The sequence below is a fragment of the Coturnix japonica genome, chromosome 18 (assembly GCF_001577835.2).
Source record: "Coturnix japonica isolate 7356 chromosome 18, Coturnix japonica 2.1, whole genome shotgun sequence".
Lineage (NCBI taxonomy): Eukaryota > Metazoa > Chordata > Aves > Galliformes > Phasianidae > Coturnix > Coturnix japonica.
This window is the reverse complement of record NC_029533.1, coordinates 8,982,337-9,004,821: the sequence shown is the minus strand read 5'-3', so window position 1 is coordinate 9,004,821 and position 22,485 is coordinate 8,982,337. Positions and strand designations below refer to the sequence as shown.

Below are 22,485 nucleotides of genomic sequence, written 5' to 3'. Positions count from 1 at the left end.
TGTGAAAACAGTGATGGGAGTGGAGGGGGGAACAAGGTTGGTTATTTCTGCTTGGCTTATCCACCCATGGGGTGAGGAGGAGGAGCAGGGCTGAATTCATGCTGTGAGACTCTGGCCAGAGGTTTGATTCTATTGATTGCTTTTCTAACAAAACAGCCCCCCATATCAGTGCTGGCCCCTGAGCTGTGCTGCCCCCCTGGCAGCTCATGGAGGGGAGATGTGGGGCTGTGCTTGAAAGCTCCGGCTTCTGAAGTTTGGGGATTATGCAAGGCACTCAGCTTGCTGCGCTCTTTTATCTTCATTTTCTCCTCTGTAAGCAGTAAGATTTTAAATCCTGTTGGTTACTGGAGGAAAGCTTGACGTACAAATCTAAAAGGCAAAGGAGGAACAATTCTGAAACACTGAGGGAAATCAGAGCCTTGTTGGGTTTTTGTTTTGTTTTATTTTGACAAAATATTTATCATCAAAGTCCATCCCTTCTAACAGCAGCATCCTTCCTCTCCCCACCACCTGCACGGCCTTGCTGTGCTGCTCAGTGCTGTCCAGAGCACTCAGGCAGCAAGGAGCCCCTGGCCCAACTGCCAGCATAGACTACGCAGCAGGGGGGGAATGAAAGGGCAATTGAGGTGATTCTTCCCAGAGATCCTCGTTTTCCCATGTTAAATCAGTCCTGCTTTCCTGCAGAGGGATGGGAAAGGTGGCTGTGCTATGCTGGGTGCTGGTGGTGTTGGGGGGCACTTTGCAGCTTTTGGGAGTGGAATGGTGTTCAAAATGTGAACCAAAGTGCCACAAAATGTGTGGGATTGTGTAGGAATTGTAGACACAATGAGGTTGGAAAACTGTTAAGATCCCCCCATCCAACCACCAACCCATCACTGCTGTGCCCACCAAATCAGCACCCTCTGGCTGCCCCGTGGTACATGATGCTCAGCCCTCCTCCTGCAGGCAGGATGCTCTGAGCCTGAGCAGGGAATGGGTTCTTATTTCCACCCACGGTGCAGATTAATTCTGCGAGCACTTTGAGTGTTCCTTGCAAACGGCCCAAATTAATGTTTTAGGATCTTAGTGCTGCCGCTCGCCTCTCCCCCAAAGGCCAGGCCCTGGAAGTCCCATTATGCTCTTGTCAAAGGCTCTATTTCTGGAATTGATGATGTGAATGAAGCCTCAAACTCCACTCTCATTAACGTCTGCAGCTTATCCCGGTGTCGTTCCTAAGCTGTTGGGATTGGTGACACTGCAGGGGAAGGCTGTCACATTTCAACCCAATTCTCACAGTGCGTTTGCACAAAATTTTCCAGGCTTCATCCGTGCTTTCTGCACGTTTCCCAACAGCCGCCCACAGGCCGTACAGAGCATGGGGTGATGCTCAGTGCTGTCCCCAAGCTGAGCAGGCGGATGCTGCCCTCCAGCCACGGCCCTTTAATTCATTGCTGCAGAATTTAATCCCAACTTCTGCAACCAAATCACAGCAAACATAATGCAATATATTCCTCTGTTGATTACATTAAGCTGGAGAGCTCTGGCTAATTGAATCTCGGGCTCTTGCCTCTTAATTACCAAGGGTTGTGCTCGGCCGTGCATGTGCAGGTGTAGTGCGGGGCTCGAGGGCGTTTGTTGGGGCAAAGGTTCCATTCCAGCAAGAAATTAACTTCTGGGGATTTACATTCTCGTGAGCTTTTCATTGTTCTACATTTTAAGAGGGAAGTGATGGCAAAAGTGCAGGATATGTCATTGTGGCAGAAATAGAGCACTGCTGCTCATGGTGAAACAGTGGGGCTGATGGTGGTGGGGTGGATGCTCAGACATCCAGTGGCACGCAGAGGTTGCATCGTGTGTGTGGGGGTGTGGGTCGTTGCTGAACACCGCCCGGAGGGGATGAGGGGCCCAGGAAAGTGGGATGGAGGCCCAGGGCTGTGCGATGGCTGCCCAGGGGCTCGGGGTGGTGGCCCAGAGCCATCGCCTGGTGCTGTCCGCGTGGGCTCCTCAGCCCACGTACCCGCACGGCTTTGCCCCTTTGCTGCCAGCGCAGCATCCAGCACAGCACCTCCTGCTAATTGAGGTTTGCCTTTGTCAGCCCCTGGGCTCAAACAACAACAGCGGTACAAAGCCGGAGCCATCAGCACTTTGTGCAGCTCTGGAAATCCCATTAGCAGAAGAAAGGGCTTAACGTTTCATTCAGCTGGAAAAAAAAAAAAAAAAAAAAAAAAAAAAAAAAAAAAAAAAAGGCAAAAAAACCCCCACCAAAAACAACCAAAAACTCCCAACCTTCTCTCAGCTGCATGTTAACACCTGCCCTGCGCTCCCTTCCCTGTCCCATCCTGGGGCCATTAAATCAGGAGTAAGTGTTATATTGGGCTGAAATGCACTCTCCAGAGGCAGTGACTTACTGATAAGAGCCTCTGCATTAAAGCTGGGCAAAATAAATGCCAGCATAAAATAGAGCCCCGTTACGCTCCACAGGCAGTGTGCTGAGCGATGCTTCTTTGGGGCTGTGGCTGGGTGGCACAGCGGTGGATGCGGGACGGCCCGGGCACACATGAGGAGGGCGCTGAGCTCCCTGCAGGAACGCAGCGTGCTGGAGCTCCATCTGCCAGTCTGGCTCTCCAGGCTCCCGGCCGACCCCGTGGGCTCTGCTGAGCCTCCTCGCTTCCGTGCGGAGCATCTCGCACAGCCCTTGTCAGACGCTCACTCATTCTGGCACTAATTTGGGATCTTGCTGTTTGGTGGGTTTTAAATTCCTCCTTTTCTTAGGGGCTGGGCAGAGCTGGTGGTGCTGGCAGATGCATTCTGAGCCCCCCGAGCTGGGAGTGCTGCCGCAGTACCCTGCTTGCTCGCGGCGGTGCCCCTGCAGGGCTATATTTGGGATAAGCATCCCGGCTCGTCGCCGCAACCTGGCAGTCGGAATTTCTCTTCCAATGGCTTGTAAACATTTCTCCAGATTAACCGCCCCAGATTGCCAGCACCCGCCACTGACTCAGCCCCGTGTGATCATACAGGAGTTCGCACGGGGTCATCCCGTGGCCTCACCCTTTGGGCAGCTCCTGTGCGCCAGGGTGCCTCAGCTGCACCCAGTCCTGCCCCAGAGCTGGGAATTCCCTGCTGGCACACTGTGCCGGCTGCCAGGGCTCTGTGGCTCTGCGCCTTCGCTCCGTGGTTCTGCATCTTTTCACCCTTGGTGGTCTGGGTGGATGCGTGTGCTCAGCACATGCTCGTTGTGCCCGGGATGGCAGGGATGCACGCAGCCCATCGCAGAGCACGGCTCCAGCTGGGTGCTGCTGGGCCCCGCCGGCCCCTCTCCTGCTATGTTAATGTTTTCGACAGCCTTAATTTGGGCTGGGAATGAGTGGTTCAGTCGCTGTCTTCAGGGGAATGCCCCTGGGATAAGCTGTGACATGGTTAATAGAAAATTGTAATGTTGTTAAAGTGCTTTTCTGTAAAATGTCAGGAGAAGAAATTAATGGTGTGGTGGTTTTTTTTATTTTTTTTTTTCCTCCTAAAAGTTTATATCATTCTTTTAATGTAATTTTTTAATCCATCATATCAGCAGCGAGCACTCCTACCACGCATCTCTGGTTTTATAGCATTTCCACGTTTGCAGTAGCCACTGCCGTCACCATGGGGAAAATAAGCCATCAGTTGGTATTTGGGATCCCAAACTGCAGAGCAGGGGAACGTGGCTGCGGGCAGCACCCTGCTGGGAAGGTGAGGAGCCGGCACTGGGTCAGCACTGTCTGCTCCTGTCTGCGTGATGCAGCTTCTGTGTGCCAGGTACCAACAGGAGGGCAGGGCAGGAGGGGTCAGGAAACGCATTGGAGAGGGGAAGGCATGCTTAACTTTGAGAGTCATTTTATGATAGGTGTATGGCGCTTAGTGCTTTGTTGCCAATGAGGGGGTGGTTCTTGGGGTGTCGGAGGTGACACTCAGCACCCCGGGGTGCATTGCACTTTGCCGTTCCCTATCCATTGCACCAGGGATAAAACCAGGACTGCAGTGTGGAGTGCCGGGCTGAGGGGTGTGGGTGCCCGGTGCTGCGCTTCCTTGACCGCTCCCTTCGCAGCTGGTTTGAGCGTGTGAGCATGTTGGTGATCCTGCTCAACTGCGTGACACTGGGCATGTTCCACCCCTGCGAGGACATCGCCTGCGACTCACCGCGCTGCCGCATCCTGCAGGTACTGAGCTGCGCCGGGCAAGCGCTGTGGCTGCTGTCAGGTTGGTGCCGGCTGCCCCTCAGCCCTGCTCTGTTTCTTTGCAGAGCTTTGACGACTTCATCTTTGCCTTCTTCGCCGTGGAGATGATAGTCAAGATGGTGGCGCTGGGGATCTTTGGGAAGAAGTGTTACCTTGGAGACACGTGGAACCGCCTGGACTTCTTCATCGTCATCGCGGGGTGAGCCGGGCGAGCGTGTCCTTTGGAGCCAGTGGGGCAGGGGCTGCAGTGCGGCTGCTGTGTGGGGGTGAGTGCCGGGGGCTCCTGCTGGGCGTCATGGCCACTGCCATCATCCATCCCAGCACCCTGCAGTCACTTGGTTGGAAGAGCCGCTCGCTGCAGCAATCTCCATCCCACTCGTGTCCTGTGCTTGTGGTTTGGGTTCCGTGCGGTCTGCCCGAGGGAGATCGGCATTTCGTTTGAAGCACAGAGCTGCCTTCCAGGGAGGTTATTTCAGTGAGATGTGCGTGGTTGTGCTCTGTGTTGTTTCTGAGGGAGAGCGACCAAGTTTGCCTGTTGGAGCAGTTTCCTTCCTGAGGCACCTGGTTTGAGTTAGGGCTCCTCCAGCAGCCGAGAACCTCCTGGTTGGGGCTGGGAATCCACATGAGAAGTGCCTGGCCCCCAGCCAGGGCGCTGAGTTGCTTTGGCTCTGGAGCTGCTCATGAGCCCTCCCTCCTCCGAGAGCCTGGAGTTACCTTGGGGAAATGTTCCCCTTTTGATAGAGCTGCAGATCAAACTGCATTTTCCTGGAAAGGGTCCCCCCACACTGGGACGTTTCCCATCAGAGGAGTGTCAGCAGATGTCTGTCGGCAGATGTCGGCTTGTGGCCCAGCAGCACCTTGATGGGGAGCTGTAGCATGGCCCAGTGCCACCAGTACAGAGGTACCGGGTCTCCCAGTTCTTCCCTGGGAATCATTGCAGCACTGATGTTTTGGGCGCCCTCACTGTGGCCACTGTGCCATGAGCTGGGGACAGCTGTGTGAATGGGGAAAGACACCTTAAAGGATAGGACCAAAGAGGTGAGGTCCCAGCCAAGTGAAGTCAGGGGGGAGCAGTGCTTGGACCATTCCTTGGGGAGAACTGGGGAATATTCTAGAGCCGAGCTGTAGAGGTGAGTGTGCTCCAGACCTTCGTGCTCCTAGAAACCTCATAAAAAGAGTAGTGTCCTTATTATGGTCTCACATCAAGGCTTCAGGCAGTCCTTTGCCCATCAGAGCCTGCCCTAAATCTTCTCCAGTCTGGAACCTGTGCTGTTCAGCTCTGTTAAACTGCCCAGTGCCATCTCACGAGCTCATGGAGAATAAATGACTTCTTTGTGACAATGTAATGCAATTAGGGCTAATTGTAGAGAGTGTGATGTCTGCAACATATCTCTGTAATTACAGGGAAACTTGCTGCAGATGAGCAGAGCGCTGTGTTATCAAAACTCAGCAAAAAGCAGTTCTGGCTGTGGGTTATGGGGAAAAGGGAAAAAATTGTGATGCACCGCTCTGTTACGTGCTGTTATTGTGAAGGAGAGGGTTTGTTTGGGGGGGTGTGCATTTGCAAGGAGCATCCGAAGGTCATCAGACTCTGCCCAGTGTCTGCATTTCTGCATTCCTTCTTGCTGGGGCTGTGCTCCATCCATGCCCTTTTGGGGCTGTGCTCCATCACCTCTTGGAACCATGCTCCATCCATCCTGTTCTGGGGCCGAGCTCCATCCATTCCCTGTCAGAGCAGCGTGGCTCTGCCGTAGCTCTGTGCTCCAGCACTGTTTGGTGGAGTGTCTGTTTGTGTTGTACTTGCTGTAATGGGGACGGCCCTCTTAAAGCACTTTCTTCCCAAGTTAAACACTTGAAATGCTTGGCTTACAGCTGAGGAGAAACAGGGCTTGGCAGCCTCTTCTGAGCAGACACCTCTTCTTTCTCCCTTTGCTGCCCCAACGTTTCTGGTTGGGTCTGCAGTGCTTCCTGCCCACTCTGCATTGCCTGCAGTGCAGAGCACAGTGCAGATCACCTGCCTGGCCTGGGCTGCGCTGAGTGCAGGGGAGCTCTCTCGGGCTGTATGTGAAAGATGTGTTATAGTTACTGCACATCGGTAACAAAACTTACTCTTTTATATTTGTTTTTAATTAAAACATAAAAAGAGAGAGTGGCCAAAGCACAGGACGAGGGGGATGTTTGACCTGTTCCTGTGGAAGCAGCGCTGTGCTCTGGTTGGGTGGCAGTGGCTGCTGTTCTCAGTGAGTTCTCAAGGTGCTCTGAGTGGGATTTCAGTTTTGTTCTTCCCATGCTTTGTCCCTGAGAGCAGTTGTTCACAGACTCATGGACTACTGAAAAGTGACAACAAGGGAAAGATGTGATGGTGAAGCAAGGGTTGTTTCTCTGTAGGAGCTCCTATAGAAGCCTGCTAAGGAGATGTGATCAGGTTTTTGCTTTTCCATCCCTGTCTGTTTGCACACCCATCACCCGCAGCGCAGCCTCAAGCTGTGCTCTGCCTGCAGCTCTGACCTCAGCCCCAGCAGGCAGGAGCAGCCCGAGCTGTGGCCATGGCACAGAGCTCTGCTCCATGCCCTGCTGTCTGAGGGCAGCCCTCAGCCAGGCTCAGGAAGCAGTGCCTGTGCGGGCTGCCAGGAAATGTCACTGTGGCTTTTTGAAGCTGTGACACCACAGAAGACATTTCACTTTGTCTTTGGGTTACTATTACCCTCTGGTTGCTGTGCTTTGTAGACAGCAGTGGCTCTCTGCCCGCACTGGGGATGCTGTGCTGCATAGCTCGGTGCATGCAGTGGCTGTCACCCACTCTTGTCACCTGGCTCCTGTCACCAGCTCTTCCATGTCCCAACTGGGGGGCAGCTCAGAACCCTCTGCATCTCCTGTAAATGAGAGGAAGCCCAGAGCTGTCCCCAGGCAGAACAGCAATGAGTTGTTCCTTGTACACCTTGTCTGCCTATGTGTCTATCTGTCCATCTGTTTGTCCCTGGAGCCTTCCCTCTGGGAGGAGCACAAAGGTTCCACCTGCACCTTAGAGCATCGCACAGCACTCTGGGTTCTTAGAAAGTCCTAAATGCTCTGCTTTCTCTCTGGCATCTGAGGCTCAGCGCTTGGTACAGAGCTGTTCTATTTAGCACCAAGCATTTTTCTGCACCTTGAGCTTCCCCGGGCACTTGTCAGCATGGAGCTGTGACAGGCATCGCGTCTTCACGTTGGAGCAGAGATGACATTTGGGCTTTTTGCACGGTGGATTTTCGTTGCGGGGATGTGATGTGCTGGTAACTGCACCTGTCACCTCACAGCAAAGTGACATCCCCACGTCCCCTCCCTGGGTACTGGGACAGGGTTGGTCCCTCCTGTGCATGGCTGTGCCCTGTGAGCAGGGGATCCTGTGCCATGGGGCGGGGTGAGCTGCGCCTGTCTGGCTGTGTGAAATGCAGGAAGGAGAGGTGTGCTGCACTGATGTGTGGGGTGGGCAAACACCAGCCACAAAGAGTAGCTGCAACCCAAAAGTCAGTGCTGGTGTAAGAACTAATGTAGGCTCATCCTGAATACTCTGAGGCTGAAATGAGGCTCTGACCATCAAAGCTGGAGGGAGGGAACCACCCAACCATCTTGAAACTGGAATTTGATGGTTTTGGGATGGGATGTGTGTCCTGTGACTGCTCGGGCAGCAGGAGCCCATGTGCTGCTGTGTGTGCCTGGCTGTGCCTCATTGCAGCGCTCTGTGCACAGCTCCTGGGGGGCTCTGCAGGAGTCCTGGTGCTGTGGGGATGGAGCACGGCTGGGTATGAGCATGGGGATGGTGTGCAGCAGCAGGGAGACCTGGGCAGAGCTGTGCTGCGGTGTCCTGAGCTGTGCACTGCAAACAAGTAGTTGCTGTAAGCCCTGCAGTGTGCGGGGACTTTCTGTCCTGGACCCCATGCAAAAGCAAATAGAATGGGTGGGAAAGGTGAGAGGTGAGAACTGTGCCTGTGTGAGATGGTGTGGGGTGTCCTCACTCACTGACTTTGTTCTGATATGCAGATAACCCTTAATTAATTCCTCTGGCAAACTTTCCTGCCAGGAACAAAGCCCTCATTGAGCACTGGGCACACAGTGCTGCGTTGGTGATGTCTGTGCTGCTCCCTCTGACCTCCCCGCTGTGCTCTGCAGGATGTTGGAGTACTCACTGGACCTGCAGAATGTCAGCTTCTCGGCCGTGCGCACCGTCCGTGTCCTGCGGCCGCTCCGGGCCATTAACAGAGTCCCCAGTAAGTTGGGCTTTGCTGCTCTGGGGATGGGAACTCTTTGTATCTATACCCTGTAGGTGGAAGAACAGACATGGATGCTTCCAATCTTCTGCTGTAGCTGTATCAACTCCCTGTGGCTCCCCTCCAACTGGGGATGGTCTGTGATTCTAAATGCTTGTTCTCTAGGGATGATCTCTTTTCTTTCCTAAGAACGTGGCTGTTGGAGCTGGGGGTTCACTGCAGGCAGTGGAACCACGTGGCTTTAGAGCTCCTTCCAACTCAGACCATTCTATGAGTCTATGAACTGAGGTTCCCTGAACTCACCCAGTGCACAGATGAGAACAGATTGGTGTCGCTCCTGTCCCTCCATGCTGCAGGAGCCAGGACTCCATTTGTTTCTCTGATCCTGACTTGTATGCTTAACCCAGACGCTGCTGCTCTTTCAATCAGTGCAGCACCTCCAGACTCCTGGTAGCAATGTTTTCTCCCAGCTGCTGAGCTGATGGATGGCTGAATCATCCGCCGCTGTCTAACTGGGGATGTAATGCACTTAATGCATTTTCACATCCCAGGTAGTCTGTCTTGGCTTCTGTGCTGCTGCGAAGGGATAGAAATGTAAGGTGGGAGCAGGGAGAAGAGAGTTTTATATGATGATAAATGCAGTAACCACGGAAAGTCGTTTTGGTTAATTAGGAGCTGACGTGTTGTGGTTGCTCCCCAGTAGAGGAGGAGAAGGAAAAACGTGATAGAGGAGATGACAGCAGCAGGAAGCGAGGAAAAAGTCTGAAGTATCAAAGCAAAGGGTGCAACAGTGAGACTTTCCTTAAATGAGAATCAATATTAGTGAGCGAGAGAATGCAGAAGATGGGGAAGAAGGAGAGAGATGAGCTGAATATTACAGAGATGTCAGACGAAATCAATTTTTTTGTGTGTAAATGTCAAGTCCGAGTCACCATCAATTTGTCTTTGTTACAGAACTGGCTGTTCCTGAACTTGTGAGAATAAACTGCCCGTGTTTTGAGCAAGAGAGAGGATTTAGGGTGGATGAGGGGATTTAGGAAGGGAATTTTAATATATCCCAAATGTGGAAGGAAATACGGATGAGCAAGGGCATGTCAGAATGGGACCTGGGGAAACAGGAGATTGGCAATTGGCAGAAGACTTTCAGAGGGAAAGGGAACCTGGGGTGGGGGATGAAGGGTGGGAGAGGGGGTGGGCTGTGGGGCTGCTGGGACTGTGGTGGGGAGGGTGAGGAGAGTGGGGGCCACGGGTGGAACAGAGAATGTCCCCCTTGGATGACTGCTCCCTTCTCCTCAGGTATGCGCATCCTGGTGACGCTGCTGCTGGACACTCTGCCCATGCTGGGGAACGTCCTCCTGCTCTGCTTCTTTGTCTTCTTCATCTTCGGCATCGTCGGGGTGCAGCTGTGGGCAGGGCTGCTCAGGAACCGCTGCTTCCTCCCCGAGAACTTCAGCATGTGAGTTCGTGCCATCCTCCAGCCATGCTCCTCTATCAATAAGCCCGTCCTTCTGCGTGCTCCCCGCTCCCAAATGCCACCACGTCCCCAGCTCGGCTCACTGTGATGATTTGCCATTTGTGTCCTGCTGAGCTGCCCTTAGCCCTCAACCAGTGCTGGAGAAGCTGTGTGATTGATAAGATCCTCCAAAGAACCACCAGGACAAAGAGCTCAGGCTTTGTAAATGCAGCATATCATTAACTGTGACCTTTTCTGCATTTGTCAAGGCGCTGAGATCTGAACCCTGCCCAGCAGCTGGTGGTGTTTGTTGGTGTGGCATTTGCTGTCTCACCAACACCCTCGGGAAGGCTGATGGTGCTGGTCATACATTTAGCAAAGCTGCTCAGTGTGAGTGCATTGTTCCAAATGTACTCCTCAGAGCTGACCCTACAAGCCCCAAATCTCTGCCTTGCACACAGCAGTGTCACAATGGGCAGCCCAGCCTGAAGCTGGCACGGGACACCTCTTATCCTCTCCATGCATACCCAGAATGAGCAGCAGCTCTCTTGAGGGCTGTGCCCTCCCAGGACAGCCAGGAGAGCTGTGCCCTGCAAAGCAAACAGCATCAGATCTGAGGGGCCGCTTCACCATTGAGTAACTCCAACCAAGTGATGGGGTTTGGTGCTGGTTAATTGAGCCAGAATTCCAGGGGTTTAGATGAGCTTTGAACAGCATTAAAGGCAATTCTGCAGGAATTAACTGGGCTGAATCAGGCTTCAAAGCGTCTTTGCAAGCTTTAGTGGGAGTCTTGGTGGCATTAAGGAGATGGCTCCTTGCTCTGCAGACAGCAAACTTTGGGCCAGCTGTGGGTAGTTTCATCTCCCTGAAGGGTTTTTGCCACACTTAATATGATGAGGCCACCCTCAGAGGGAATTTACAGCTTACTTATGGGCTGAACAGGCACTGGGAAGGTACTGCTTTAGGAACCTTGGAGGTCTTTTCATGTGGACATCCTCACACTGTGCTCAGCTTCTCCAGGAGGATGAGAGATACAGGACCTTATGCTGACTAATTCCCATTTTAGTGCAGCAAGGTTGTTTCAGAGCAGTCCAGCTGGGCTAAGCCCTGCTCTCAGTGCCCCTGGTCAGAGCACAGCACTTTCAGATGTAAGGAATCTCCGTAACACCAACAACCCTTTAAAATGCAGAATAAAAGACATTAGAATTTGTCACAGCTGTGACCATGCCAGGCTGCCTGCACCCATCATGCAAACCGCAGCCCTTCTGTCTGCTTGCAGCCCCTACACAGTGGATCTGGAGCGGTACTACCAGACTGAGAACGAGGATGAGAACCCCTTCATCTGCTCCCAGCCCCGTGAGAATGGGATGCGCTACTGCCGGAGCATCCCGACACGCAGGGAGGAGGGCCTGGAGTGCACCCTGGACTACTACTCCTACAATGACACCACCAACACGTCGTGCGTCAACTGGAACCAGTACTACACCAACTGCTCTGCCGGGGAGCACAACCCCTTCAAGGGCGCCATCAACTTTGATAACATCGGCTACGCCTGGATCGCGATATTTCAGGTGAGCTGGCATGGAAACCATCCTGTGGGGCGCGTTTGTGCCTCTCTGGCAACATGGGAGTGGTGTGGGTGAGGGTGGTTTTTGGTTCCTCTGTGTCTGGCACTGCTCTGAGACCAGCTGTGGGTGTAAGAACACGCAGTGATGTTGCCTGCTCCCTTGGGGTTGTGATGGAGCTGTGATGGGTTTGTCCTCCCCCTCTGCCCCCCCAGGTCATCACACTGGAGGGCTGGGTGGACATCATGTACTTCGTCATGGACGCACACTCCTTCTACAACTTCATCTACTTCATCCTGCTGATCATTGTGAGTGCCCTCGTGGGGACACGCGGTTGTGGAGTGACCCAGAGGGTCAGGCAGAGAGCACAGTGAATGTAAAGCCTGCTGCCATGTGGGAGAGGTAGAAAACATGAAGGAAAGATGCTTTTAAGCTCTGGTAGATACACTTGCTGTTTCTTCTAACACCTCTCTGGGGATGGGGGAGGTAGTTTGGCCAGGAGCTCCCCTGTATCCAAGTGCCCAGCAGGCACAGAAGGGACATTTAGGGGAGGCAGCCCCAAACATCAGAGCGCAGGTTGAGAAAGGAGGAAGGGATTCCTGCCCACAGCCCACCCTCACCATGGTGTCACTGCACCCATCCACAGCAGAGCCAGCAAAGAGCTCTGTGGGGTGGGCTCTGTGATAGGCTGGGAGCAGCAATGTCTGCTGTGATGGGGAGCTCATTGTCTAGACTCCCTTCAGCATCAGGAGAGAAAAATAGGTGCTTTAGGAGGTGATTCATCTGTTCCTAAGGTAGACATTCAAAATAAATTAGATGCATTGCAGACTTGATGCGCCTGTTTCTCTCCCGACTCTAAAGGATCATTAGGTGCCTCACTCAGATGTGGCTGAGATAAGTGAGATGAGTCCCTCTTTTCCTGTCTAATTGGCCCAAATCCAACAAAATAGCTGCGCGTCCTCCTTTGGGCCATTGGAGAGGTTTCTGATCCTCGTCAAACCCTGATGAGAAGGCTGTTTTGTCCACAGTACTTTTTGTGGTTCACCTGTTAGCTTCCCCCCAAAAGAAGGAACCCCTCACCCTCTGCATTCCCATAAGGATGGAGAGGAAAGGAAGCATTGCTTTCCTGGGTGCTGTGCAGTAATGGTGGTGGTTCATGAGAGCCCATTAGAACGTCAGAAATTCTTTGCGGTCCAGTCTGGCATTTGCAGAAAGGAGGACCTGGTGGGAGCTGGCCTGGCACTGGGATCTTTGAGCTGTGGCTGCAGCCCTTGCGTAACAGTAACCTGCAAATCCCGTTAGCAGGGGAAGGGATCTGCTCACAAGCTACCCACATGCTGCCAGAAAAAACGCTCCTATCGGGAAGGCTCAGCACATTCATCGTAATGCCGCTAATTGCAATAATTACAAGTGCCGTCTGCGGAGAGAGAAAAACACCCTCTTAAAAGAGCAAAAGCTTTTTGTCAAAATAATCTCCTCCTGCCTTTGATCTCTGAGGTCCTCTGCAGAGCCCTGGTGTGGGAGTCCTGGGGGTTGGGGCTCTTACTGGGGTCTGTGTGCCTGATGATGTGGGGCCAGGCAGGGCTGTGGGGTGGGATTGGCTGGGGCTGATGGCTCCCATCCCTGTAGGTGGGCTCCTTCTTCATGATCAACCTCTGCCTGGTGGTGATAGCCACACAGTTCTCCGAGACAAAGCAGCGTGAGAGCCAGCTGATGAAGGAGCAGCGGGTGCGCTACCTGTCCAACGCCAGCACCCTGGCCAGCTTCTCGGAGCCAGGCAGCTGCTATGATGAGCTCCTCAAGTACCTGGTATACATCGCCCGGAAAGGCAGCAAGCAGCTGGTGGAGCTCTACCGGGTGGCAGGCGTGAGGATGGGCTTCCTGGCCAGCCCTGCCAGCAAAGCGGGGGCTGAGCGCCATGCTGGCAAGCGTCGCTCCAGGAGGAGGTCGTCGGTGCACCACCTCATCCACCACCACCACCATCACCACCACCACTACCACCTGGGCAATGGGAACCTGCGGGCGCCCCACGCCAGCCCGGAGATCAGCGATGTGGACACTGGCTCTCTCCACAATGGGACCAACCGGCTGATGCTTCCCCCATCGGCCCCAAACCCCCACATGGCTTCCACTGCCACGGCCAGTGGCACTGAATCCGTCCATAGCATCTACCACGCTGACTGCCATGTGGAGCCGGTACGCTGCCGGGCAGCCTCCCCGCAGCCAAGCCCAGAAGACATCCCCAGGAGCGTGGTGATGGGCAGCAAGGTGTACCCCACGGTGCACCCCAGCACCTCCCATGAGGCGCGGAAGGAGAAGAGCCTGGGGGAGGCGGCAGTGGGGGCTGGCAGCAGCACACTGAGTGGGCTGAACATCCCACCTGGGCCCTACAGCACCATGCACAAGCTGCTGGAGACGCAGAGCACGGGTGAGTGTGGGGCTGGGGTCAGCAGTGTGGCTGTGGAGCAGGAATAGGAGCTCCATTCTCATTCTTTTCTCTTTCCATTACACCTTTGCAGGGTTCCTTTCGGTCCATGTTACGGATAAAGGTGATGGATTTCGAGGTGAGGCCAATGGGAATCTTCCAACCAACCCAGTGCATCTCAGCCCAAACCAGGAGGGAGGTTTCAACCAATCCAAGGGAAATGATTGTTTGTAATGAACCCATTTTCTTTCTCTTCCCAGTCTTCTCCCAGTATGCTATTTATCCTGTGATCAGAGGGTCCCCTCCCCAGATCCCTGTGTTCCCCACATCCTTTCACTCCCCAGCTCAGGAAGACTGAAACAGCATCAGGAACAAAGTGCAGCTCTCCCAAAGCCAGGGTTTGACCCCTTTCCTGCAAGGTGCTTATTCCCCTTCCACATCTTGAGCTTTCAGAGCTTGAGCCAACTGAGCTCAAACACATTTAGGCTCCAAGAAGCGTTTCCAGGTCAGGCTTTCTCAGGCAGCCAATGCCATCTCCGCCCTATCGCTGTGGCCTTGAACACTGCAGGATTTGGCCTTTCCAGGCAGGATATGTACAGGGAAAGCCATATTCCATATTCCCAAATCTGGGCTTTGAGCTGCAGCATTGCTGGGTTTGCACTGATGCTGCTGCATGGGTTTCTGCAGCTGGTGCCAGGGAGAACATTTCCCTGCTGCTGTCATCCTAGGAGCCACCTGGCAGCTGGGGGCAGGGGAAAGCTGGGGGTTTTGGAGCATCTGCAACCAGCTGGAGCAGGAAGGGAGTTCTGCTGGTGGTGAAGCTTCTGCTAATTGTAGCACCATGTGCCAGGGTTATGGGAGATGATTGTTTTCTGCAGGCTCTGGTGGCCTGTTCTATTGAGCACATTTTGCTGTCACTGTGCATAGGGTGTTGCTCCTGTCCTGGCTAATGGCATGCCTAAATGTTGGCATTGCAGGTCCCTGCCCAAGCTCCTGCAAGATTACCAGCTCCTGCACCAAGCTGGACGGCAGCTCCCGCAGCCCCGAGAGCTGCCCCTACTGCCTGAAGGCATTGGCCAACGAGGCTGAGCAGACAGACAATGAGACAGACTCAGACAGCGAGGGGGTGTACGAGTTCACACAGGATGCCCACTACAGCGACCAGCGGGACCCGCAGCACGGCCGAGCCTGGGCCAGGAGCAGCAGCCGGGTGTTGGCCTTCTGGCGCATCGTGTGCGAGACCTTCCGGAAGATTGTGGACAGCAAGTATTTCAACCGTGGGATCATGATCGCGATCCTCATCAACACTCTCAGCATGGGCATCGAGTACCACGAGCAGGTGAGCTGGCTGCCTCACTCCTTCCTGCGTCCTTCATCCCACATCCCAGGGATGCTCAGCTTTGTGCCGGCACCACAGCCACGTGGCAGCTGGGGTCAGTGCAGCCGCAGGCAGAAGGTCTATTGAATTTACCATCCCAGGGGAGGAAGTAACAAATGCCTTCAGCTCCCTGGTGAGCGCTGCAGCAGCAGTGTGATGAATCCAAAATAGACTCATCGCAGGCCGTTCCTCCACTCTATTAGCACAGTTCTTGCAGGCAAGAGGCGGCTGTGCTCCTGCAGAGCTTTTCCCTGTATATTGTCATTAAGAAAAGAGGTTGCCACTCTAAAGTGTCTCCATAGGGATGACAAGCTCTGCTCCCAGAAGGCACCATCTGGTCCCTTTTGTGGCTGCATTTGGATGCTTTGCTCCCCTACCCTGAGCCCCTTAGATGCTGCACGGGATGGGCTGGGCTGGTTCCTGCAGCTGTGTGCTTTGTGCTGGAGAAGCCATGACTCTGGGTGCTGAGATGCTGCACAATCTCTCTGCACACATGCTGTTGCTCGGCCCCAGCAGCTGCTTGGGGTGCTGGGGCTCTCCCTGTCCCATGCCAGCCCCTTCTGGGAACCCTTTGCATCCTGGCTCATTGCTGTTTATTCTCCTTCTGGCACATTTTGCGCTTGCTGGAAGTGCAGACGTTCCATCCCTGCCCTCAGTGCCAGTGGTGGTGGCTGCAGAGTGGCTCCAAATCCCATGTCCTCCTGTGGCATTAATGCCTCAGTGCCTGAACGCCAGGGAGACTCAGATGTGCTAAATGTGTCCCTTCAAACCAGCGCCTTCCCTGTGACGTCCTAATGCAGTCTGGCTGGCTAACCTTTGTTTTCAGCATGCATTAGTAGCTGTGCTCCTGTAGTCCCACAGGTGGGGAGCCGCTCATCACAGAGATGCTCACAGAGCTGCAGGGGAACCTTCCATGAGTCCATGTTTGTTTAGAAATAAAGCTCATCTCATGGGGACCTGCAGGGATACGGCTTATGGAAACTGATCACAGTTTGTATGTCTCCTCTGAGTGCATGGAAAGTGACAGCAGATCTGCTGGGATTGTCCAGGGGTGGGAGGCCAAAGCTGGTCACCCATTCAGCATTTCAGGAGGTGCTGCTGTGGGCTACTGGTGTGTGCATGGGAACTGTCCTGCTGGGATGGAAGGGTGGTTGTGATGGGATGGATGGATGGATGGGTAGATGGCTGGAGGAAGGGTAGATAGATGGATGGGATGGGTGCTTGGAGGGATGGATGGAATGGTTAGGCTCCTGGCTTGTTGCCTTAAGGGCAACAGTGCAACTCCTTAATTCTTTGTCTTGGAGAAAATCCTTGCCTCTGCCCCACCAGCACTGTGCCCTGACGGGCAGGTAGATGGCAAAAGGCAGATTTTTGTGGTGGTTTTCTGGTAACGAGGTGGAGGAAGCGGATGTGTGTGGGGGACTCCAGATCCTGTGGGTGGCTGCTTTCTCTGACAGTATTTTGAAGCTACTACTGTTCCAGATTCCTTTCTCCCAGGCACTCAGAGTGCATAGCTGAGCCTGTTTTTATTAGTTCATCTGCTTAGAGTGGCGGCAGAGAACAGAGAGGTGTTTTTCTGTTCACTTGAGAAGCTTATAGTCTGCAGTTTCATAATCTGACAGTTATGAGAGCAGGAATTGGAGTGGAGAAATGCTGGACCAGGCCTTTCTGCAGGGATGATAAACACTGAAACATGAGATTTTTCTTTTATAAGAGCCCTTCTTAAATGTGCAGGTGATCAGCCTCATCAAATTTATCTTCATTGGGTGATTGTTTGCAGAGAGGTGATGGAGCTCAAAGAGTGCTTGACTCTGTGAATTTCTATATTAATCTCTCTGCTTACTTAATGAAAATTTACCTTTCCTGTTTGGTTTGCTTTGGTTTGGGTTTTTTTTTTCTACACAAGGCAGCCCTGAGCACACCAAGCTATATTAGGATAAATACTTTCAGGACATGTTTTATGATGCCCTGTCAAAAGCGTTGTGTTCCTTACCAGCACAGTGCTGGAGGGGAGAGGGTACCCCAGCAGCTGTGTGCTGTGGGAGGGGTGGGATGGATTGGGATGGGCTGGTTCCATGGGATCCAGCAGTTCTGGGACCAGCAGAGCATCCTGGTGCTGATCCCCACTACAGCCAGGGAGAAGAACTGAACTCCTTCAGACACCGCTGGGCAGCACCCTGGCTGACTTTATTGCCTGGCATGGGGCTGTTTCCACATGGCTCTGGTGTGTGTGTGAGCAGTGGGTGCAGCTGGCAGGGCGCAGTGGTGTGCTGCGGGCAGGCTGTGCAGCCAGCTGTGCCTCTGCCATGGGAGGAAGGCAGAGGTCCGAGCAGGGGCAGCACTCAGCTTGGTGCTGCTGCTGGGCAGCGGTGTGAAATTTTCCATCAGGGGAACGACAAGCAGATTGCTGCGGATTATTGATGTGACTGCTAAAGAGCTTGTTTTGTTACGGAGCTGGAGCAAAATGCAGGTAGAAACTGTTAGCTTTGGGTAGGGAAATAGAAAGGTGATTTCAGGGTAGGCTCTGGGGGATTTTAAATACACTGCTGAACCAATCGACTGACTCACCTTAGGGAAGCTGAGCCTCTGCTGAGATGCTGGGGCTTTGCGAAGGCTTGTTCTGCCATAGTGCAGGAGCAAAATGTGCTGCTCAGCCAGAGGGCTCCTGCTCTGTGCTCCCCCCGGCCCTGGCGGTGAGCCAGGCTGTGCTCCACAATGTGCTGCTTTCCTTTCTTTCAAGCCCTTCCTTGGAATGAAATGCAGAGGCTCAATGCAAGGCGTGATGCTGAACTTCTCAGCAGGGGAAAGAATTCGGTGAGAGCTTCCTTAAGGAAGGGCTCGGGGTTTTGTTTTTGTTTTCAAAGTCTGGTTCGCATTGAGCTGCCTGGCTGCTCTGATTTTCCTTGTCTGAACCCTCTCGGTATGAACTATTCCCCACATCTCCGTTTGTTTGAATAGCACTTGAATTTCAGCCGCTGTCTCTGCGGCATTTCACCATTGTAAGGAGCAGGAGCCATGGTCCCAGCCCAAAGGTCCTCGCTGGCTGCTCCAAAGCCACAGAGGCCACAGCGTGGGGGTTTGGATCTCAGCAGAACCCAACCTGTGGGCTGTGGAAAGGAAGAGGAAATCATTCAGACCTCTACAGATGCTTTTGTTTTCCCCAGTTTTTGAAAGCAAATTGGAGGGGTGACGAAGGGGAATGGCTTTTTGGGACAGCATCCAGGGAGAGCAGCTCACGGCAGAGGGAGGCTGTTCTCAGAGGGAGGAGGAAGGGGCCCTGCTGAGGCTTTGAGCTCACAGCAGCATCTAAAGCTGAAGTCCTGCTGTGTCCTGCTGCAGGTGCCGGGTGTGTGACGGCACAGCTGATGCAGTGTTTATCAGTGGTACCACCACCATCTGATGGCTGCCGTGGCACAGAAATATCAACCATCTGTGCCACAGGGAAGCCCTCTGGTGGAATGGGTTACAGTGCCTATTGATGTACACAGGAGAGGCTGCAGAACATCGCAGCCTGCACTCAGCATAGAAACCAATGCAGCGGTGCAGTTTCCAAGTGCTCCTCTGCCTCCTGAAGGAGCTGGTGGAGGATCACATGAGCTGCAGCTTGTGGGATTCCCACTGCTTGGGTCACCTGCATAGCCTGGTGGCAAGGTGGCACTTGGGTTGTAGAGACTAGTCCTGTCCCCAGGCAGCATCCATTCCAGAGGGATGGGAAGCACCACATCAATGCCAGGCAGTGCTGGGCTCCCTTAGCCCTTTGTCAGCAGCCTATCCTGATCTTGTCATTATGAAGCTTGCAATTTGACAATTCCCCCTATAAATCTGATCTGTTAGGTTTTGATCCAGGAAGACACTTGTGCACGGGCATGTGTCCCTCTGCACCAAGGAGATTCCCTGCCCTGGGCAGTGCATGTTCTTCCCAGGAGCCTGTGAAGTCCCGCATTCATACATGTCTTTGCTTCCTAGAGACAGCTCTGCTTCCACTTTGGTGCATGTCCCATGTCTCTATTTAACTCTGTGACACATCTCCCAGCCCCGTGCCAGCTCATCCCAGCCAAGCTCCGAGCTCTGGCAGCGGCTGAGGCTTCCCCTCCCTCAGAAGCTGCTGGCTCAGAGCAGGCGACATCCCAATTTCCCAGCACTGCAGCTGCGCGGGGCACTAAGCCTGCAGGAAAACAAGGTGCCCTATAGATTTGCACGTGTTGTATTCAATTAGCTCTTGCTTCAGCAGAATTGTTCTTATTAACAGTTTATTGTTGGAGACCAGGGGAGTCAAATCGATGCTAATGGGAGGCATCGGAGCTGTTAATCACTGGGATGGCTGCCTTCAGAAGCAGCTGGCCGTGTTTGTCCCTGGGGGTAATTCCTTCTCTGGACCTCAGGGTCTCTCCCACTCCTCAGCGCCGTGAGGGGTTTATAAGGTCTTGTAGGAACCCGTGTCTGTTAATGGACTTGCTCCCAATCTCCCGCAGAGCTGAGTCCTCAGGTGTGTTCCCAGCAGCGCCCTGCCCATACAGCAGGTTTAATCCCAGTTTTGGAGATGGAATCTTTGGAGAATTAAGAGATTTCACGCAGCAGGAAAATGTTCGAGCTCTTATCAGACAATTCAGTTCTCTGCATGAGCTATGGATGAACTGATGCAGGTCTGAGACATCCCCTGAAGTCTCCTTAGCTCTGCGGATGGGAGCTGTGAGCATCGATCCTCCCCAGTGCGTCGGAGCTCCTCGTGCTGCCCGGTCTCACCCTGCACAGCTGCTGTTTCAGCTGCCATCAGCACCCCATGTTATCACTGCTCGGCCAAATCACAGGATGATTTCTGGAGATGGCTCCGTCCCCGTGCAGATGACGCAGCCCTGCTCTGCAGTTAGTCAGGCGTTCCTATCTGCTCAGCTTTGATGGCTGTGGTTGTGACCCCCGTGTGGGAGCCCGCACACAGCAAAGCCCAGGAGCACCCCGGCTTTCATGCCCTGACTGCAGCTTCCTCTGTGCTCTCCCAGGCATCACCTCTCGTCTTCCCAGGTTCCCAGATGGAGGTCGGCCCGTGTCCCTGCTCAGCCCCAGATTTCAGCATGTTACGAACATGCTTTTGCTGACGGTAGGAAACCACCAGCATTCCCCCGCAGCCGCCTGTCAGCACCAGGGATGTTGTTCGGGCGCCAGAAGGTGATCTCAGATCTGTGCAGGTGCCTCTCAGCCTACTCCTTCCCTGCGTCTTTTTGTCCTCCCTCCCCTCGGTACTTCTCAAGTACTAATGGGGAGATAAGTTGGAAACTTGGTGGAGCTTAACTAGAAATAGAGGGCTTTAAATCTCAAGTGCTTACAAGGTGTGACCAAGTGGAAATGCAGCTTTTGTTCAGCTTAAGCTCCTCCGAAACCCAGCACAGGGATGAGCTGCTCCGTGTTTCTCTTGCATTTTCTGGGATAATGCTCATCCTGAGATCTCAGGCTGGGGGAGATGAGGAGTTCAGGCAGAGCAGCTGCTGCGGCTGAAAGGAGCAGGTGTGGGGTTATGGGGCTGTGGGACTGCAGGTCTATGGGGCAGGGTGGCACACTGTGGTGCCCTCAGGCTCTCAGTGAAGTTATGGGGTGGGTGAAGGGGCACAGCTGTGGGGAAATGTATGTTTGGCTGCGGTGGGTGGAGGAGCTGAGCATGATCCCTCCATCCTGCTGCTTCCCAAGCCCTCCTCCAAGAGGGAAATTCTCATTTCTAGCCATTTTGGCAAAGGATCTGTAGGGAAAGCCTGGGCACCTTGTCCATCTGCTTCTTGCTGAAGCCAGCTGTCAGCTCCAAGTGATGGGCAGTAAGTATCAAACAGGGCATTTTGCTGACTGATGGCTGCTCCCCTTCATCCAAATTCTTTGTGTTTTGCCCCAGGTCTTGCTCAGGCCTTGAGGAGGACACAGTGCTCACGTCTGCACCCACAGGGAGTGCAGAGAGGCCTTGGTGGGAGGGCAGGAGGCTGAGGAGAGACAATTCACCTGTTTGTGTGACCTGTTTGATTTTTCTAATGTAAATATATATATATATATATATATATATAAATATATATAAAATCTGCAAGTGATGACTCAGTAAAATGTTGGTGTTTCCTGGGAAATAGCTGAGGTTGTTATTTTCTTTCTGTGGTATTTTTCTCTAGTTGCCATGGAAATGCTTTCAGGAGGGCTCTGTTCTGCAGTCGGGGAACAGCTCAGGAGTTTGTGTGCTGTCCTCAATGCTTTTTGCTGGGCTCAGCGGGGCCCTCGCTCCCCCCTGGGCACCTCTTTGCACTGGAGAATGGAAGGTTCTGATGTTCTGTTTTGTTGTTAAGGAGATAGATAAAGGGGAAGGCCATCGGGGTGCTTCTGGGCAGGGTGCAGACACCCCTTGGCAGGGTGCAGCCGCTCCAGGTGTGCCCATGTGGACCCTGTAGGTAGGTCCAGTGGTGATGGGCATTGTGTGCCCTAGGACCACAGAATAGCCCAAGTTAGAAGGGACCCATTAAGGATCATTGATTCCAATACCTGGGTCCTGGCACAGACATTTTGCTGTCATGGCTGGAGGAGGTAAGATCTCTGCAAGGTGTGCCAGGGTGTTTGGTAGCTTTCTATCACCCCATTGAGGGGAATGGGGGAGTGCAGCCCATGTGAGCACTGGGTCAGGCTCAGGGTGCTGCTCCAAGCTGGCATGAGGGAAGGGAGGTGAATGGGATGGATGCTTTCCTTCTGCTGCAGTCGAATCTGGGGTGTTCTGCATGCCCATGCCCTCACCCCTCCCATGCCCCACTCCCTGCTGTGTTGCTTTTCTGCACGGTGTTTGTTTGCTGCTTCTCCTGTTTTATGTGCTGCCAGCTCTCATCAACGTGCTGCACAGTACAGCAACACACTGACACTGCGCAAACACGGAGCTAACAGGGGGTGATGTATCCAGGGCACCACGTCTGTGTGTCCGGTGGGGAGAGTGTCCAGGAGACACCATTCTGGATTTATGGAGGATGAGCTGATATTTGTGTCTCGCTCCTTCTGGGTGCTGCTTGTTTAATCATAGGGTGTTTTCATTGTAATTAATCACTGCTGCCACTAATGAGGAGATTAGCAGACTTCACTTAATATATATTTACATATATATATATATATCTAAATATATTATCTGAGATATTTGAAGCATCTGTTTGAACATTTTGTGAACTAAAGTTTCCGTGTTCTTCTTCAGGCTGACTTATTTATATTTTCCTATTCTAATCTGCGGTACAG

At 53.3% G+C, this 22,485-nt stretch overlaps 1 protein-coding gene across 2 annotated transcripts in view; it reads left to right on the top strand.

Moving 5' to 3' along the window:
- The window catches only part of CACNA1G (calcium voltage-gated channel subunit alpha1 G), a 99,727-nt gene that overhangs the window by 18,456 nt on the left and 58,786 nt on the right, over positions 1-22,485 (top strand). For both annotated transcript variants that reach the window (XM_015880222.2, XM_032448219.1), the window contains exons 2-10: positions 4,058-4,169; positions 4,253-4,386; positions 8,334-8,431; positions 9,728-9,887; positions 11,164-11,455; positions 11,665-11,757; positions 13,079-13,877; positions 13,969-14,013; positions 14,852-15,213. In XM_015880222.2, coding sequence (XP_015735708.1) covers positions 4,058-4,169; positions 4,253-4,386; positions 8,334-8,431; positions 9,728-9,887; positions 11,164-11,455; positions 11,665-11,757; positions 13,079-13,877; positions 13,969-14,013; positions 14,852-15,213 — 2,095 coding nt within the window. The remainder of the gene's footprint in view (positions 1-4,057; positions 4,170-4,252; positions 4,387-8,333; positions 8,432-9,727; positions 9,888-11,163; positions 11,456-11,664; positions 11,758-13,078; positions 13,878-13,968; positions 14,014-14,851; positions 15,214-22,485) is intronic.